The sequence below is a fragment of the Ailuropoda melanoleuca genome, chromosome 4, assembly GCF_002007445.2.
Source record: "Ailuropoda melanoleuca isolate Jingjing chromosome 4, ASM200744v2, whole genome shotgun sequence".
Lineage (NCBI taxonomy): Eukaryota > Metazoa > Chordata > Mammalia > Carnivora > Ursidae > Ailuropoda > Ailuropoda melanoleuca.
In genome coordinates this window covers 86,626,501-86,646,500 of record NC_048221.1, presented here as the reverse complement: position 1 = coordinate 86,646,500, position 20,000 = coordinate 86,626,501, and the positions used below count along the sequence as shown (strand labels likewise).

At 35.6% G+C, this 20,000-nt stretch overlaps 1 protein-coding gene across 1 annotated transcript in view; it reads right to left on the bottom strand.

The window, feature by feature from the left end:
* Window positions 1-20,000, bottom strand: part of EHBP1 (EH domain binding protein 1) — a 244,034-nt gene that overhangs the window by 36,647 nt on the left and 187,387 nt on the right. Inside the window, exons 13-17 of the mRNA XM_034657273.1 lie at window positions 18,220-18,367; window positions 10,835-10,959; window positions 8,323-8,461; window positions 7,974-8,080; window positions 5,203-5,326 (exon numbers count right to left, since the gene is read on the bottom strand). Coding sequence (XP_034513164.1) covers window positions 5,203-5,326; window positions 7,974-8,080; window positions 8,323-8,461; window positions 10,835-10,959; window positions 18,220-18,367 — 643 coding nt within the window. The remainder of the gene's footprint in view (window positions 1-5,202; window positions 5,327-7,973; window positions 8,081-8,322; window positions 8,462-10,834; window positions 10,960-18,219; window positions 18,368-20,000) is intronic.

Below are 20,000 nucleotides of genomic sequence, written 5' to 3'. Positions count from 1 at the left end.
AAGATCACATTTTTATTTTAAGAGTAAAACTAAGGGGCTTTAGCATAGGAAGTGTACCTACATATCCAGTGTCACAGATTGTAAGCTATTAATACAAAACTAATTATATAAATTTAGAAGTCATTCATTTAAAATTTTAGTTAGTTTTATTTTTAACATACCTCAGAAAACTGTCTTCAGGTATTCATTAGTAAGTAGTTGATCCTAAACTGAAAACTACTCTCTGAAGGCTATAATGCTTAAGTTTCAGAACCTTCTGAAGATTAGCAAAGAGCTAGACACTTCTTTTGAAGAGAAGCTTGTTTTTATCTCTTTGATTATTCCAAATGAGGATTTCTGCAACCAGATTTTCATGTATATTACAGTGTGATGACCAAGGAAGGGAAACATCGTTAAGAGGAACGTGAGTGTGTTGGGTCTTTAATGGGCCAAATGGGTTGGTTAAGAGACTTTCTCCATAAGATAAATGAATATTGATCTATTTCTTCTGAGTTACTAATTATAAGTCACAAAATGGTGGTAAGAAAGTCCAGAAAATTAGTAATAAGTTCCAAGGAAAATCAGACGTTCACTTCTAAGAAGAGGAGAGGGGAAGCAGGGACCATGTCATATGGTGTCTGGAAGTTGGGCTCCAGAACCGTCAAACTGGGTTTGACTCCTGACTTCATCACTTGAGAGTGTATGAACTGGGCAAGTTACTTCTTTCTCTGGGCCTCAGTTTCCTCACTGAGAAATGTGATTATTAACAGTCTTGGCTATTAATGGAACCTATCTCATAGGGCCATTGTGAGAAACAAGGAAGTGATGCACAGAAAGCATTTTCCATAAAGCCAGACACAGTAAGCATGCAATAAATATTGTAATCTTTAGGTAAAGATAATGGATAATTCTGGAGATTCAAAGGGGAAAGTTCCCAGTAACAACTTAAAAACTTTTATTTTTCTGTGGGCCCAATTTCCTGCTTTAAAGCAGCTTTAATGCTATATTTGGTTCCTCAAGGGATGAAGTAAAGAAACATTCTAAAGAGTCTGTAGAAACGTTATTTCTTTTAACTCTTTAATTCTTATTCTCCCTAAGTATATTTAAAATTTTTAAGTGGTCAGTTAGGTTTTTGTAGTGAATAGTCTGCAAAAAGTGCCATACTTACATACAAAATGTTGACTTGAAACGCACACGTTTCTACCTAACAAGTGTTACTGTTCCCAAAGAAATAAATCATTCTAAACTTTAAGTGCTGGATATTTAAAAATTCCTCCTCAGAAATTAAAGAGAATTGCAGAAATTATTAGAAAAATAAAAAGAGCTGATGGAAAAATGTTCTCCATTATTTGCATAAGGATTTTACAGATCCCACAGTAGGATGGCAGAAAACACACACACAAACACACACACACACGTTATTTAGTATTAGACTAGTTTAGGATTACTCAGTTTCAGAAAGAACCCCACAGCTGCTCTGTCTCTGCCAGTGACACCCTTCCCCCAAACGGATGTTGGGATCTCAAGCCCTTCCCCTGCCACTGCCATTCTCATCCCTGGCATCTTATCATCTTGCTGCAGGATCCACTGAGGCTATTATATTCCTTTGCTATTTTCCTATTAGAGTCTTCTCTTGACATGCCAAGAAAAATGCCCAGTGGTCTAGGCCACTATCTAGGCTCTACCTTCCTCCCCATCAAGATGCAAGAGTTTCAGTGCTAAAGGGATTGATACTTAAAACCAGAGATGCTCAAGCTCTGGAAACTGAGGACTGAGGCCTAGGACAACTATTAGCTTTATTCTAGTGATATTTTAAATTAATAGGTTTTTGTGGGTTTGTCTGGCCTGTGGGTGCTAATAACAGTGCTTCTTCTGGGGGCACTTGGCTCACTCTGTTGGTACAGCATGTACCATCTCAGGGGCATGAGTTCAAGCCCCACTTGGGCATAGAGCCTACTTAAAAACAAGCAAACAAAAAACAGTGCTTCTTCTGGGAAACACATTCTCAATTCTGCAAAATCAACTTCTAATTTAACTTTGCAACCCATCTGAAATTGAGTACATTTCCTCAAAAAGTCAGAGAATTAACATGGACTCAGCAATTCCGATCTGAAGTATATACCCCAAAGAACTGAAAATAAGGATTCAAAGAAAGGCTTGTACATAATGTTCATAGTAGCCAGAAGGTAGAAACAACCCAAATGTCCACCAATGGATGAACGAATAAACAAAATGTGGTTATATACATACAATGGAATATTATTCAACCATAAAAAGGAATGAAGTAGTGGCATATGTTACAATATGGGTGAACCTTGTGAACATTATGTAAAGTGAAAGAAGCCAGACAAAAAAGGACAACTACTATTTGATTTCACGTACATGAAATATCTAGAATAAAGCAAATTCCTAGAGACAGAAAGGAGGTTAGGGATTTCGAGGAGACTATAAGAGGAGAAAATGGGAAATTATTGCTTAATGAGTATAGACTTCCTGTTTAGGGTGATGAAAACCTCTGGAAATGGTGGTGATTGTGTAACACTGTGAATATAGTAAATGCTACTGAAATGTATGCTTTAAAATGGTTAATTTTGTGATATGTGAGTTGCAAATCAATAAAGAAATTTGTATATAGTCAGTATCTAGAAGTATATAAAAATTGAAACATCAGATAAAGCATGTTTTTTTGTTCTGTAAAGAACATATGGTGGGAAAAGAGGGCTGACTCAAGAGCTAGAAAACACAAAAACTTGAGTTCAAGCCCTAACTCAGCCACTACTACTTAGACCTTCTTAAATGAGTCATTTCCCTACCTGAGCCACAGTTTCACCATAGAAGGAATATGGATGCCATCTGCTCTGCTTAATGCTAAGACTGAGATTCAGAAACTGCATGGAAAACTCGAATACATCAGGGAAAAAAGTACTAACTACTATAATAAATGGAACGTTGGAAGCATTGGAATCCCCAAAAGGAAAAGGATGAATATATGCTTTTTCTTTCTAACACCTTATCTCTTACTTCAGATGCTAACCAGGCTTTAGGCAAATCTTGAGAAATAATTATTTGGTCTGGAGGAGGCTCAATACAATCCAGGGTAATCGCTGGAGCTTACCAAGTTGAGGAACCAAGTCAATTTTAGTCTGAATCTGCAGTAACCGACCCAGTATAGATCAGATTCTGTCTTGTGCAGTAAGGAAAATCAAGCCCCAAAGGTATTCTAGAATCAATCTGTAGTCCATGACTGTCTTTCAGAATATACATGATCTACCTATAGGTGGAATGGGGCCACCTCAAAGCTTCGCCGGTAATATGTGGGATGGGAAGGAGAACTTGAGTTTGTTTTGGTTAGAACCTTCAATAAATCAGGCTCCGAGTATGAAAAAAGGGAAGAAAACCAAATTTCCAGCTTTTTTCCTAGTGGCACAAGGCTCCTTGTATAGTAACATCTAATTTATCCAACACAAACAGGAAAGGGTATTGAAAGAGTATGTTTAAAAGAAATTAGCCTCCTCAAAATATTTAAAGATAATAATTTAAAAATGTATATAAAAGTTACACTACCTGGTACTTACATTTTTCTATATAGCTAACATAACTAACACTTTCAAAATCCCTTAGAAAACAAAGGGAAAATAAAAATATGAAACAATATACTGGTTTACGGGATACTTGTTGAATCTACACAAATGTGTAAGACTGAGTGTACATGTAAGTTGTTAGGACAACGATAAACATGTTCTAGGTAATCTAGTATCGTGGAAAGGATCCTGTATGAGATGGTTCTGGTGACCGGAATCCTAGTCCAAGGACGGCCACTTAATGATCTGTGTGACCTTGAGCTTTCCCTGTAACTCTGTCTCCTCTGTACAACGAGAAGGTTAGGCAATAGTTCTCAAAAAATAAGTTGGCGGATTTTTTTGGTTTTAAATTTTAAGCAGAACATTTTTTTCTAAATGAACTCTTCCAAGAAGCTGCTATTTCAAGTAAATAAACTCAGAGCTGCTCTGTTTGAAGTAAGGTAGGAAATCCAGACGCCTGTCTGCTTTCTGCGCTCTTATTGTCCTGGCAGCCCCGAGGTGCCTCTGAAGAAGTTTCAGGGCTCCACAGAACACAGTTTGAAACCCACTGGGACAGATAAAGCCAAAGGTTTCTTCCTGTTCTAATATGTTCTGATTTCACTAATGTAGGCATTTTCAAATGTCCCATATAAATGCTTATTTTTGGAGGAGTTCTTTAATTGTAAATATATTTTTGGCAAATACAGAAGAAAAAGTTCAGGAAAGAATTCTAATCTACTATTACTAATTTACTAATCTACTTTACTATCTTACTAATTTAACTTTAACATGGCCAATAAAATTAAAGCAATTAATTAGATTAAAGGAAGGAATTTTCCACTCTTACATTTTTACTTTTTTTTCTTAATATAATTTACTTTTAATTTGGTATGAATAATCTGGATACATTTCTCATTTTTACCCCTTTAGTAGGAGCAGCACTTTAAACAAATATATTCCTTTAAATTATACATGTACACATACACTGCTTTTTTCCAATAGCTCACTGTGCACTTAGAGCTATACAATCACTATTGGCAATCGGCATTAAATGCCAATCTACCTTCTGGTTAGGAGCTAACTTGCTGTTCTAACCCATTTTTATAAACCTTCCTATATACCTTAATTCTTTCAAATGCAACTGTGACACAAACTATTACAGATTTTTAAAAACCTGTTCTCTTGGAAAAAAAAAAACAAAACAAAACAACTGTGGAGCATCAGTAACCAGATAGTATTCTCAAATTTCAGTGATCTAGTCCATGGAGCCGTCCCCTATGCATAGTGCTCTGTTTCATGCAGTACATGGCTTTAGCTGGCCAAATCTTTTTTTTTCCCCAATGAATCAGTAGAACAGTGAAGATCTTACTTTTTTTTTAAGCAGTGGCATATCAATGAGGCACAGATGTGTATTCCAACTCTGCATGGATGAGCACACTGTTCAATAGTGCTGGCTCACACAGTATCAGGGCGAGTTATCACTTCCCATGAAGGCACTCTTATCACCAGGGCCCAGAGAGGTGGCTGCAAATCGCAGCCTTTTTATTTTCAAGGCAGTTCTGCTGAACATTCAGGCTTCAAAGATTCACACTTCCAAAACTCTATAAGAGTTTGTGAACGCTCAATTTGCCAAAACTGTTTACAGTGTAATTGGGCACCGTACCTGTGTCCATGAGATAGCGAAGGCGCTTCTCCACCAGCGCGGCACGGGTGTCAATTTGCTTTTGCTCATTCTCTAGTGCTGCCAATTCTCCTACAACATACTGACTGGTGTCTTTGAACCCTTTCTGTTAACGAGAACAAACAGGAAGGAAAAAAAAATCACTTGTAAGTTGCATTTTTCCTTTCTACAAACACTTAGTAAAGCACTTACCTAGAGAACCAAATACACTGTTAGTATCACCCCTAGTATGAAAAAGCAACTCCCTGTGATTCAAAAAATTTTCATATATGTTATGTATAGCAAAACTTTTGTAAATAGAGAAAATCTCAGCTGTTTCATATTATAATTCAACAACCAGATTTGCCATATTTAAAAAGTTAGCACTGAGAAAAAAAAAAAAATTCCCCTTAGAGTAAAGTCAGGGTTCTTTAAGCATGGACAAGGATAGAAGATAATTTTCCCCTTGGTGACTGTCAAAACAAATACCAATGACACCTTTCATTCAAATGTGCAATATAAAAAAATGGAGCTTTACTAAGGAAATGATTCTTAAAGTATCTATGCTGAAAAAAAAACAGATTTGTTCTTACAAAAATACAAAATTAGAGACACATCTCTTGCTTTTATAGTAAATATACTATTTAAAATACTTTTTAAAAATGATAAAAGAGAAGTTTCTATTATCTCCAGTTTTCCCTCCAGCTGGCTCCTGTACTTGAACATGTCATTCTCTTGATGTATCACTAATTATTGTAGCTGCGAATTCTAACTTGACAGGTGGTTTCAAACCTTGCTACATAGGATCTAATGCAACTAATAAACTGATTTGATTAATCTTCCATCTAACCAAATTTGGATTTAAATTTGAAATTTTACATTTTACAATCATCAATGTTTAAAAAATTATCTTTAGAAGTTTTATTTGAAGTAGCAGTTCTATTAAAGTGTACCAGTAGAGTCTTAATTTTTACTTTCATATTACACATTTAAATCATTAGGGGTCAGGGTTATTATTTATGGAATAGTTACAAATGGATTAATTATAGCTCCCTTTGGAATACCTGTTACCTTGTGACATTTCTAGAGTTAAGTTTCCTAAGTAGCTGAGGAATACTGAAGAAATGCTTGTGATTACCCTCACCACCACCACTACTAACATCAGTACTTATAACATTATGTATTCAGAGAAACAAATGTGAACAATCTCTTCTATCAAATCCCTTCCCTTCCTAGAAACATATTAATCTCTAAGAAGCCATGAGGAATTATCTTTTGGTACTCCTTAAACAAGATACAAAATCAAGAATTGTGAGCATATTTTGGAATTCTCATCATCAATAAACACATCTAACCATACATGTAACTTATATATCTTTGGAACTAGTAAATTCACACGTGAACTCAATTTACACCAGCTTACTGTTAAATATGGTAGTTGATAAACTTAAAGCTGAAATTTATTTTACAAGATCATAAAACTGAGAGTTGCTCAGGATAGCATATCAAATAAGTTGCTGTATTTTTAAAAGATTCATAAAAATGGATATTTTCCCATCTCAATATGAAATATAACAAAAAAATTATAACAGAGTATATGCTAATGGTAACTTTAAAATCTGGAATAACCTGGTGAATGTTTTTTGTACTTATCTGCCATACAGCAGAACATTTTCAAAAAGGACTTTTCTCATTTCCATCCTAAGGGACAAAACAAACATAGTAGTCTGCAAAGACAACATGAGTAAGAAAGATATAAGAAAGCAAAAAAGATAAGCAACACATAATCATCGTTTTTACTGACTGGCTCAGTCAAAAATACTAAAAAAGTTTATAACCAGATTTCTTTAGTATGTGTGTATAGTATACCCAAGTGTTCTGCAACTTACAAATTATACCAAATATTCCATCACGATAGATCAGTGAGCGGTTCTGTGTACTAAAACCTGTCTCAGTACAGCTTAAAAATGAGAAGTTTTTAGGACCCAAATTTGTTATTTGTAATTCTGAGTGCACTTCCAAGGATTTAAAAATCCAAAAAGACTATTTGAACAGTAAAAATAATGAAAATATTTACACAAACTATAGATAATAAGAAAGTAGCACCGCTACAGAGAGCTATGCTTCCAGACAAAAATTCAAGTTAAAACTTGTTCTTCCTGCTTCTGTCCCACAGCTGTCCATCAAAAGCAGCTTTCTCCCTGCGGTCTATCAAATATTTCCCTCACAAATCAATTTTACACATGATCAGCCCATACCCCTACTGAGCTGAACCTCCCCGTTAATTAAGTGAAGAAATTACCATATATATTATATTAATGCAAACATCATTCAGCTAGTAATTCACGGCTGATCTGGATAATGGAAAGGTTGAACACCCATTAACCCAAGCCAACAAAATGGGTTGGCTGAGAAATTCTAGCAGGTCTCATGTGACTTTTCCCTCTAACTGCAGCTCTGCAGTATCTGCTATTGTAATAATTAAAATCCTCCTGGTAGATCAATACTGGAATCTCTTTATGGGAAGTGCCCTGATGGAAATGTCTCAAGGAAGCTGGGGCTGTGGAACTCTGAAAAATTCATTTTTTTTTATCTGACAATTATCACCACACTGCAGACTAATTCAACAGTGCACCCCTCTCACTCTGCTTTGAATGCACTGGAGATTGACATCTTAAAAAACCTAACATCTCATTTTAACAAATAAAGGCACTATTTCCACATACAGTTTGGAATTATCAGCAATCATGAAACCACACAAAAAATTAATATACATTAAGCACTTCATCTTCTGATGGCTTCCTCTGAGTTTCAGTTATCGCTGCCTTCTCCTCATTTCCTTTCTTTGTATCTTCCTGTATTGATCTCTGCCTTTTCATCTCTTAAAAAAAAGGAGGGAAAGACATGTAAAATTATTATAAAGCTTGATATTTGTGTATTGAAATGTGGATTTACATTATCAGCTTTTATATATATATATGTGTATATATATATGTATATATATATACATATCATATGTATATATGATAATATTATCAGCTTTTATATATATAAAAGCTGATAATGTATATATAAATACTATTAAATCATAAGATGGGAAAACATTTTTAAAAGTGTTCCTACCTGGTCTATTCTCAACATATTGACTGAAAGACTGAAGTTGAGTTTTTCTGACTGTAGAATCCTTGCTGAACACAACAGGATTTCTAAATCGTTCTGTTGCTTTTTGTAATCGCTCAGTCCGGAGATCTTCTGTGCCATTCTAAAAGTAAAACATAGTAAGACAGTCTTGATTGTATAAACATGAAATTATGTATTAGTAAAACAACTTCTATTGATTTAAGATAATGCCAAATCAGAAACTTTTTGAAAGAAAAAAGGATTTTAAAGAGCTCTAAATGGCTCAACTACAAGTTCTGTTGCCTGTAACCAAAACTTTGGGAGACATGGTTTAGACAGAGGATCACTCTTGACAACTTTGATTCATTAGACACTGTAAACCCCTGGGTCTTCTCCCAATGATATCTATCATTTAAAAGCCATGTTGTTTCTGTTTATTCCCCCACTATTCTGCCCCATCAGTTTGTACGGTCCCACAGACTTGTATGACAAGAAGAACTAGTTTCTAATTTTATGCCCATTGAGATAAACCACTAATGCTGGATGAAGGCTAAAAGGTAGGATTATAATACTACCCCACTGAACTGCATTTCATCAGCTATAACTTTCCAAAGCCAGATTTGTAAGTAAGCCCTTTACAGCTAAGGAAACTACAATTATCTTTTCCAGAGCTTCCTATGTTAATACTGGTAACAAATTCAAATGGTTCTATCAACAAGAAATATCCCAGAAGACTGAACTACTGCGGTGTGTGGAAGCTGCAGATACCGAGGTGCTGTGTACCAAACAAATATTTCATTTTATACCTAATCTTTTATTATTTTTATTAAGTGTTTTGAAAGTAAATAGGGAAAGGCTAAGATGCATGACTAATAGCTAAGCCTGCTGAATGCTGAAACTGGTTATCAAAAGCTACCAAGACTTTGCCCTTCCTCTGCATTGAGACAATCAGTAATGAGGGAGTCCTCCAATGGCCTATTCTCTAGCCTCAAGGAGGCCTGGGATACAGAATCCTCAAGGGAAGGTAACAGTTTATCCTTTTCCACAAACACAGAATGCCTCATTTATAAACGTGTAAACTGCATTTTATTAAAAAAAAATAAAAACCCAAATCAATGCTGAAAGCTTCAAGAGAACAGATGGACTCTATATGTTCTTTATAAGCACCATTTAAAAAATCTTAACTAAAAAGATTCACACGAGGACAAGCTGTTTAAAGCACACCTTTTGTTGAAATAACTTTAAAAATTACCACATAAGAGCTTTTTTTAGAAAGCAAAACCAATTTCATCTATTTAGACAATTAAATGTTAAGAATAAAATACCTCTGTTTTATTTTTGAAGTTGTATAATATCTTTATTATTGGGATCATACTTATAGTATCCTAGCTATGTAGCTAGGATAGAAACAATTTTGGCTTTCATATATTTATTTATTTGTTTAAGAAAAGTGTGTATTCTTACTGTTACCATTATAATAATTACCCAACAGTTTAAAACTCAAGTCTTTACACCAAAATTAACAAACATGGCTAAATTTTTTGAGGCCTGGCAACATGCGAAAATATCAGTGCGATTAGCCAGCAAATCCCATCTTAAGAAACGTTTTTTATGACTAGGGACTTCTGCCACTTTACAAATGTATTCCTCTAAACCCACTAATTCAGTTAGCCTTTTCAATCCATTGTATTATTCTTAGGCCAGCGTCATTCTGCATTAAATCCACTGCAGAAAGCTAAATTGAACGCAAAAAAATCAGACCTGATCCAGGCTTCCTTTTGTTCAAAGATAGAGACCAAAAGTCCTCTGGTGCTGCCACACACTTCCACCACCAATTTATAGAAATCAACAGTATAAGGGAAAAGCAATGAAAGTCATTGTTTTGGGACTTCAAAGCATCTCTGTGACAGAGGAAGGAAATCCTTTCAGTCAGCAGGGCAGTACCCATTGTCCGCAGGTGGGTGAAAAGTTATACAGGCTAGAAGTGCCCTAAAGCTACAGAAATATTAATGATGCCATGTGAGGAAAAGGGGGATGAAGGCTTCATGGGGATAATATAAATAGTGTAAATCAAAATAATCTCATGTGGCATTTTGGCTAAAATCTTACACAAGTTAAGATTCATATTGGCACAAAACATATGCAAGTGTCTCTATATAAAATCACATAGCATCTTCAGGTATTAACATTAATTCCAGTTCACCTAAACAGGTCAAAGGTTGAGTATGATGGTAAAAAAACGCTGGAATTCTCTTAGCAATATTCTTCCTAGTAAAATATGAATACATATAGAAGTCAAGAATAGTTTTTACTTGCAAAGTAGTAGTTTCTCTGGAAAACAGTGTATGAATACTGATTACCATATTGCTACTTAATCAATTAGCTATTCAATAAAAAATTTATATCTTAATTTTAACATGAAGAATTTGTAAGATTCATTTTAGGATTATAAAATGCCAGTGGAAGCTAGAATACACAGGTACGGAGTCAAATATTTTAAACAACTAAAGTTTACCTTAATGTCTTGCTCAGAGCTCTCAGTTATAGCTTTCTGTGCAGCACTGGAGAGTGAATTTGCCACCTGTGGCTGAGCTTCTAGGAGCTTCTTCAGCTTTAAGTCCACCAACTTAGTGTTTTGTTCTGTTAAATAGATAAATGCTGTGAATGACTGAGATGCATTAAGATGTGCAGGCTATCAATTTAGGGGACATCATAAAAATATTACTATATTTTAAAGAAAGACATTAATTAGGCTTGTGAAATAACATATCAGACCTGACAAATGCAGAACTCTTCAAATATATATAAACTATAATACATACTATATAACTATAGTATAAATGAGTAGTCTTTAGGTATGTTAACTATATTCCTTTTTTTTTGAGAACACTTTTTAAAAAATTTATTTTTTATTTTTTAGAGAGAGAAGGAGCACGCATGTGTGCATGTTGCGGGGGAGGGGCAGAGAAAGAGGGAGAGAGACTCTCAAGTAGACTCCCACTGAGCATAGAGCCTGACACGGGGCTCGATCTCACAACCCTGAGATCATGACCTGAGCCGAAATCAAAAGTCAGACGCTTAACTGACTGAGCCACCCAGACACCCCTATATTTTTTTTTATTGAGATACAATTGATATATAACTTTGTGTAAGTTTAATATGTATGCTGATTTGATACATTTATATAATGCAATATAATTACCACTGTAACATTAATTTTCTTTCTTTCTTTCTTTCTTTCTTTCTTTCTTTCTTTCTTTCTTTCAGATTTGATTTATTTATTTGACAGAAAGAGAGAGAGAGCACAAGCTGGGGGAGTGGCAGATAGAGGGAGAGGGAGAAGCAGGCTCCCTGATGTGGGGCTCGATCCCAGGACCCTGAGATCATGACCTGAACAGAAGGCAGACACTTCATCAACTAAGCCACCCAGGCACCCCTTAGAGATATTTTCTAATCAGCTGTGCTTAGCACAACTAATTTCATAAATGTTGGTATCTTCATTATCCTCAAAAATTCTCTAAATAATTTTGCAGTCAACCTAAATGAATGAACAAGGATTTCCTGAGTGCTAAAAAAGTGTTTAGAACACTTCCTTGTATTACTCTGCCAGAGACAGTTTACTGTAAGTTTCTAGAGTGCCGTACTTTGTTGCTGTCAACCAGACTCTATTGATTATTACTGACCATAATTAACCTAGAGGGAAAGCATAAAATTCAACATTCATTCTGCATACTGTACCTACAATTTACAAAACGCTGCTAGACGTTGAGGAGATAGCAAATTGTATAAGACACTTATTCCACCTTAAAGGTATATATTCAAGTAACTACAAAACTATGTAGGACAGATAAGTGTTTGGGGGTAAAAGTAAGTTACAGAGCAAATGCAAAAGATGAAAAGATTACCCTTTGCCAACAGTACCAGGAATTGTTCTTTGAAAGCATTAACCTTCAAAGCATGCATAAAGGGAAATAATGGGAGGCAAAGTCTTGAAAGGCAAGACTGTGGAGAGCCCTGAAGGGCAGAATGGGAAGTTTAAATTCTACTTGATAGGAATGGAGAGATATTGGTGCTCTAACATGATCAGCACTGTGTTCTTTAGGAGTAGTCTATATAAGCAATTTTCTATCTAAATGTCTTATTGTAATGAGTTGTGAAATACTTACAAAATAATTAGTAGTAATATATACACTGAAGTTTATGACTTTTATAAATTACAGTGGCTTCAATATTATTCCTAAAATATCACTTTTGCTTCCATTCTGATATGCCTTCTTATGTGAAAGAAAAAGTGGTCTAGGGATTGCCCACGGGAGTGTACTATGCATGTGACATCATCCTTCATGTGAGACTGCTGACCTAGATGTCAGACTGGAGAACTGAAAGGCTGGAGGCAGGAAATCAAGGTTGGAGACTGTGATAACCTCCAGGCAAGCCATACAGAGAGCCTAACCTAGTATATAAGAGTTGGGAGTGGGTATGATGTGATTTGAAAACCTATTGGCTAGACACTGGGTGGTTGGGGAGGGATAGTGAGGAGGAGAAGGGTGAAGCAGACATGAAAACTGACCCTCCTGTCTGAGTGACTAGAAGGATGGCATTGTTATGAAAAGAAACACCTAAATCTGGAAATGTGGTCAGATATGGGTACTTCCAGGTTCCGGGGATATGTAGAAAATTGTACTTCCTTTCATTTTTCACGTATACAGTGCTGGGTTCCTGTGTGATGTTAAATGGGTGCCATTCAGTTTATTTCCAGCGAAATGAACTCTATTTACATGCCTACTCACCAGCAATGCTGAGTGGGTTAACTCAGTGTTTATGTATGTATTGCTAACCTTAGATAAAAGGATTACTATTGGGGAGGGCAAGAGTAAAAACTGATCTTCTATACAGCTCAAGTCTTCTTAAGAATGGATTTCTACTTTCTTTCCATTCACTGACTTCAGTTTTTAGGACAAACCCTTGAATTCTTTTCAACAGTTAATGTTACACATTTCTTAACACCTGTGGAAACAGTGTAAATGCATTCTAGCAGAACTAAAGTGCATGCGTGTCTGAGTGAGATGTCACATATTATGTTTATGACATCTATCTATCTATCTATCTATCTATCTATCTATCTATCTATCTATCTATCTAATCTATCTTTATGGCTAACAACTGAAAACTCAGTAGGTGAGCGTGGCAGAAAGTAAACTAGAGACCCAACAGAAATTGGTTTACGAATATGGCACATATTTGCAAGAACAGGTAAAAGAAGATTGGATATGCACTGGAATGAGACAGTGCATTTTAGCTGACACTGAGCAGCACTATAAGCAAAATGGGAATCCCAGTGGTATGATTAACAGCACAGCAATAAGGCCAGTCTTACAACACTCTTCATTTTTAAGAAAGCTGAATGAAAAAAAGGGGTATCTGGTGACAATAAAAAAAACACTTTTACAAAAAGAAACTGAGGTGATCATAAAAATATATTCAGAAAAAAATTCAGAAAATACATTCAGAAAAATTTTTCTCACTTGTATTATGATTTTTTAATTCACATTGAAGGTCCCTATAAAATTAATAATTTTATTTATTTTTTATTTATTTACTTGAGAGAGGGTGAGAATGAGAGAGAGTGAGCACAGAGGGAGAGAGAAAAGCAGACTCCCTGATGACCACAGAGCCCAACACGGGAACCTGAGATCATGACCCGAGCTGAAGGCAGACGCTTAACTGACTGAGCCACCCAGGCGCCCCTAAAATTAATGACTTTTATTCTATAGAAATAAGACAGAAAACACAATACAAATATAATTATTAATAGAAGCTGAAAATAAAAATTACTGAAGGCCTGTAAGATTTCATTTTGGTTCAACAAATTTAGATAAGTCTATTTGCCATAACTGAAAGAGACAACACAGGCACAAAAACATTCTCATGGATAAAATTAAAAAAACATTTCCTTTATACACTTGAAATGTAAAAACAAAGTACACTACTTTATCTAAGTCAGAGTGGCAACAATGTCCATTGAAAAGTTAAATGACCCTAACCTAACTCAAACCAAAGTGATAAGTGATAAGAATAAATAAAGATATATAATAAATAAAATACATATCATATTTAATATACCATATAATATGTAGTAAACATATGATACAATATCTTAAAACAGGATAATACCTCTTTTCCAAGTGCCCATGGACCATTAACAAAAGTTTAACATTTATTTGGTCAAAATAAAAGCTTATTAATTCCCAAAGCAGAAATTCAGGCCATATTCTCAAACCATAACATCATACAACTAAAAATGAAAACACCAAACTTTGTCCTGAAATACCTGTACCTTGCCAAGTAAAGATCAATACAATAAAATGAACCCACGAGTTTGCTACATAGAACCAGGATTTTAAAATGAGGTTATTATGGGTCTATAACCACCGAATGAGGCAGAAATTAAAAAAACATGATGCACACTGCAATATCACCTGATTCTCTCATAAACCCTAAAATTATGTCAAAAAGAGGATGAGTAAAAGCTAGCCTGTAGCTCCTTGGACAGATATTCTGTTATTTCACAAGAATTAGGCAATTTCTGGTCGCAATAGGATGCAAGTGGGTTGCAAGAATACAGCTATTACAGGACATAAAATACTTTGTGTGTATTTTCTGTGGACACCATGAAGCTGAACATACCTGACCTCAAATTTACTGTTTCATTTGCTCACTGAGACAGGTTGCTACTTGAGAACAGAAAAAAGCAAGCTTTTCAAGTAGGTTCAGGCAATGAGCCTGAGTAATGATCATGTTGGACACATTCCCCAGGCTGAGCTTCCTTGTTATTATTTCAGCTCTTGACTACCCCCTCCTTTGTCCCTCTGGACCACTGCTTCCAAAATCTTCCTATCCTTGTCCTCTATCTAGGCTGGCCCTACTTATTTCTCTCTCCTCCTTTCACACTATTCCTTATTCAGACCAGATGATTCCCACTAGACAACAGAAGAGTAAATACTAATTGGTTAATTTTTCCCCCTGACTTATCAATCTCATAAGGTGATTTTCCCTTAGGAATTAGACTCTTGTGAACCCAAGTGAATTTCTCATTTGCTGTGTACAGGTCAGCAGAATGTAGCATGGTGGGAAAATCTAGCTCACCACAGTTTTGGGATAAATAACCAGCAGGGCCATTCACTTACATAATGTTCAAGGCTACTTTCAGGCTACAAGGCCAGTAGTGAGTAGTTTAGATAGAGACCATATGGCCTTCAAAGCCTAAAATATCTACTTCAGCCCTTTCAGGAAGTTTGCTAAATCCTGGCCTAGCACAGTGGCTATCATGGCTCATTAGATAAATGCATATAATGGTCGAATGTCAGGCAGGAATTTTACCCTCTCACTTGTCTTAAAGGTCTTTTCCCCTATTCCCAACCTCAACAGCTTCAGCTTAGACCTTGAGGCCAGAGCACACATAGCCTGATCCATATACCTTTAGTGAGGTCAGGGAATAGGCCTACTCCACTTGTTGTAGGTCAACCTTAGCTCTGATTAAGAGCCTACCATCTGATATGTGGCTGCTTTCAATATCCAAAATATAGTGTGTCTCATAAGAGAAATGGACCCTGGTCACGCTGATCTTCTTAGGGAACAGAGTCTAGATCTTCAGGTTTTCATAAGTTATCTATTGAACCCCATCCCATCTTCATTTCACCTGGTTTTCCCTGTTCTAGTCTATACTTCTTAGCTAGCTCTGCAAACCCAATCCTCATTTGTTTTTATTTACTTTGTTGACTAATAAATGATGCCAGAATCAGGTCTTCATGTTCCCTGATTACCAAGTAGGGAAGATACCCATTCTTTGGGTTGTCATACTGATGAAGTCTCTCTACCTAGTCTAGTCCTGGCTTAGTCTCAGCTGGGGTTGGATTACAGTGATAAGACCAATTATACAGATGACACTTTCTATCTATGACTTTTCATAGATGAAGAAAAGCTTGGCTTTGATTATTAGAAGGCAAATACCTGATTGATGGGGGCATAAGGTTTATCCATAAAAATAAAATAGATAGAAAAGATATAAAAATAGATATAAGAAAGAAAAGATGAAGATCAGTGTGCTTGAGTCTTCCAAAGAGTAGATCAAGTGACACCTTAGACTAGGAGGAGAAAGAAAAAATGAGAAGGCATAAAGGAAGAGACAGCTGAAAGAGGTCATGAGAAGAAAAACCTATCAGGAGGGACCACATGGACTAGAGAGTTAGCAGTGAAAGACCAGTCAGCATCAGTGCTGGGGAAGACTTTAGAGTGAGCTCCCCTCATGGTCTATGATAAAGCCTTTGTTGTCATCCAGTGACATCTGCCTGAACCCTGAAACTTCATTTTAACATTAGCCAAACTATCTAAAAATAGTAATCATGAATAATAATTAATTAAAACTTGTAATTCTTAGCCTTCCTAGAGTTTACAGCTTATTTAAAATAGCATTATTGTTTGCTCACCACTGAGAAGAATATTAAAAGAGACACTGGATGCCTCTCTATCCTATTATTATGATGAGTTTATGAGTTTCTCCTATGAGTTTATGATGCCACAGGAAGGGAGCATTAGTAGCTTTAGAACACTTTATATGGAGGGTCAAGAATAGGAGTTTTTTTCTATATTCTGAGATATAAGGAGGCAAGGATTTTTATGACTTACTTAGAATACCTGGAGTTTTTATGATGCCAAAGAAACATCTTGTTATTAACAGTAAATGAAAGCAAATTATCATAGCATTATATAAATGTAGCTATGAATAGTTACTGATGTTACTATAAAACTGTAGTAGAGAGTGTAGAAATTGCAATAAAAATTCTGAATGAGAGGAGTTGAAAAGTAAGATGAAGGATTTAAGAAGATAAACATTCTGAGAAGACCAGAGGGACAGATACACAGCTGTTTAGGAAAGCAGCTTTCAAATTTATGGGATGGAAAGTTATATGCTATAGGCATTAACTGAAATTCTCTAAAACAGTGAGCTTTTAATATAAGGAATCAATTAGGAATAACAGCAGTAAGTTTCAGTTTCCTTTGAAGAAACTTATCACTGACCTAGAAATAGCTTACCTCTGTTTCAGTTCTCTAAGTTTTTATTCGAGTCCACACTTGCCTACTCTTCAGAGTGATCTTAGCATTCTAAGATTAACTCAGGACAAATACCTGGCATGTTTTGGTTGATAAATAGGTTATATACCTTTGAAATTAAAAAAAAAAAAACAAAAAAAAAACCCCAGGCCTCTTGAGTATACTCCCCTTAAACAAAAATGTAAAAAGTTCCAAGTTAAAGATGCCCTAATTAAGCATTAAGAGGCAAAATCAACTCTCCTTAATTGTATCTGTAGTCCTGTACTAACATCAAGCTGAGAAAAATTTCTGCAGATACTGAAGAAGACCTTCTTAGAATAAGCAGACTAAGAAGAAATGGATATGGGGCTTACCCAAAATCCTTACACATCAGGCTATGAGGCCAGAACAGTGTTAAAGCTACTTTCTAAAGATCCAGTTCCAAGCAAAGATCTTTCATGCCAAACCTCACCACTAACAAGTCTCGTGACCTAGACATTGAGGACTTGTCTTTTACTCACTCCTACTACAATTAATGAGGCATCCTGGAGATTCATAAACCAAAGTCTGTATGAGCTTTTTCCTAAATCATATTCTGAGAAAGTAAAAATTATACCAAAAAGTTGATTTGGAAAACAGCAACAGTTATTTTCTGATTTGCTAAGCTTCCTATAGGTTTTTTGCAACATATCAATAGGTCAGAAACTATGTACTTGATGCAACATTTTGAAGTAAGAATAAAATGTCCCAAAGGTCCACTGCAGATTTCTGGGTTGTCTGTAGAATATGATACAAGATTCTTTAACTCACCTCCAGATGCCTTTGACCTTTCTTTCAACTTTTCTGCAGCCATTTCACCATAGCTGGGAAGTTCTGACATCTTCACTCCAGATCGAGCTTCTGCTATTAGTTGACGAGCTCTCTCTCTCAGCTGCCGACGTCGCTCTTCATCTTGCTGCTAAGATATATTGAACAGTTGCCAACTCAGTAATTGACAGAAATGCAATTTCATTTTCAATCTGATCATCATGATAGTAACTGGTTTACAGCATGGTGCTTGGCCCACATTATAAATAGGATGCTCTATATCAGTTGGATGTCACACCATTTTAAAAAGACATCCTAGAATCAGATTTTTAAAAAAATATTTACAAATTATTGTATTAAAATGTCTGCTAAAAATTCAAACTAGCCTTTAAGGAATGGTTGGCAATATAAGTTGCTGAGAAAACAGTGGGGATTATTATTAATAAAATAATCAGATTTACAGAAAAAAGTCATAATACTAAAAACAGAATTTCAATTAACACCTTATTTTTTTTAAAATAGAACTTAACTTGCTATTTTCTAATAAAGGTATAGAACAATGGCTAACAGATATCTTCAATAGCATTAAATGCTGCTACAGCATATTGATCAAATATAAGAAATAGTATTTTGAGGGGGCTGGGGTGGAATGGAGATAGTATATCAGTTATACAAGTTATAGTTGTTGGTAGTTTTTAAATCAGAATTGGGTAGCTGATGTACTATCCCCATTCCTACTCCCTCTTTCCCCAAATGCACACTAAGAAGAAAAAATAAGGGGTCCCTGGGTGGCTGAGTCAATTAAGCATCTGCCTTCAGGTCAGGTCATAATCTCAGGTCCTGGGATCGAGCCCCATGTCCTGCTTCAGCAGGGAGTCTGCTTCTCCCTCTCCCAATGCCCCTCTCCTGCACTCGTGTGCGTGCACTCTCTCTTTCAAATAAATAAAATCTTAAAAAAAAAAGAAAATCTAAGATGGTTTTTTATACTTAAAATAATGAAAAACTACAAAGAATTAAATAACTAAAATTTCTGCTTACTAAGAAAGGATTATAATGAATTGTAATAATGTAAAAGTGCTTTGTAAACTGGAAAATATATAAAATAAGGCATCACTATAGCAAAACAAAACTTGAAATAATGTGGTCCCAACACACCTTTGCAGAGTTATCTTCCCTTAACCTTTCCCAACCTCCATAAAAGCTCACATCTATTTTATACAGAACTGCTTGTGTAGTTCCACGCCCAGAAATCTGAATATATCATTTCCACTTCTTGGAATGTTCTCTCATTTTATTTAACTCCTAACTCATTCTTCAAGATTCAGTTTAAATCCACTAAATTTCCCCTGACTATTCTTCCCTCCTCCCCTCTGGTGGCATAAAGCTCTCCTTCATCTGTGTTGGTATAGTACTGTGTGTGTGTGTGCTATTACTTTTAAAAATAGTATTTATCAAGTTACATTATAACTCTGTACAAATGCCTCTTTATCAACAGAACTAAGCTACCTGAAGGAAGGAGCTACATCTAATTTATCTCCGTATCTCTGGTCCTTAGGACATACTTTATCCTTGGTACTTGCTATAGAAATTTCAAGCACGAAAACTTGTAATTTATACTCTCAAACGTTTATAATATAGAGGGAAGGATAAAATGGCCACAATAAGGAAGTCTGATCAAACTGCGCCAAGAATTCAGAAGAAAGAACATTTCTGGGGCGCCTGGGTGGCTTAGTTGGTTAAGCATCTGCCTTCAGCTCAGGTCATGATCCCAGGGTCCTGGGATC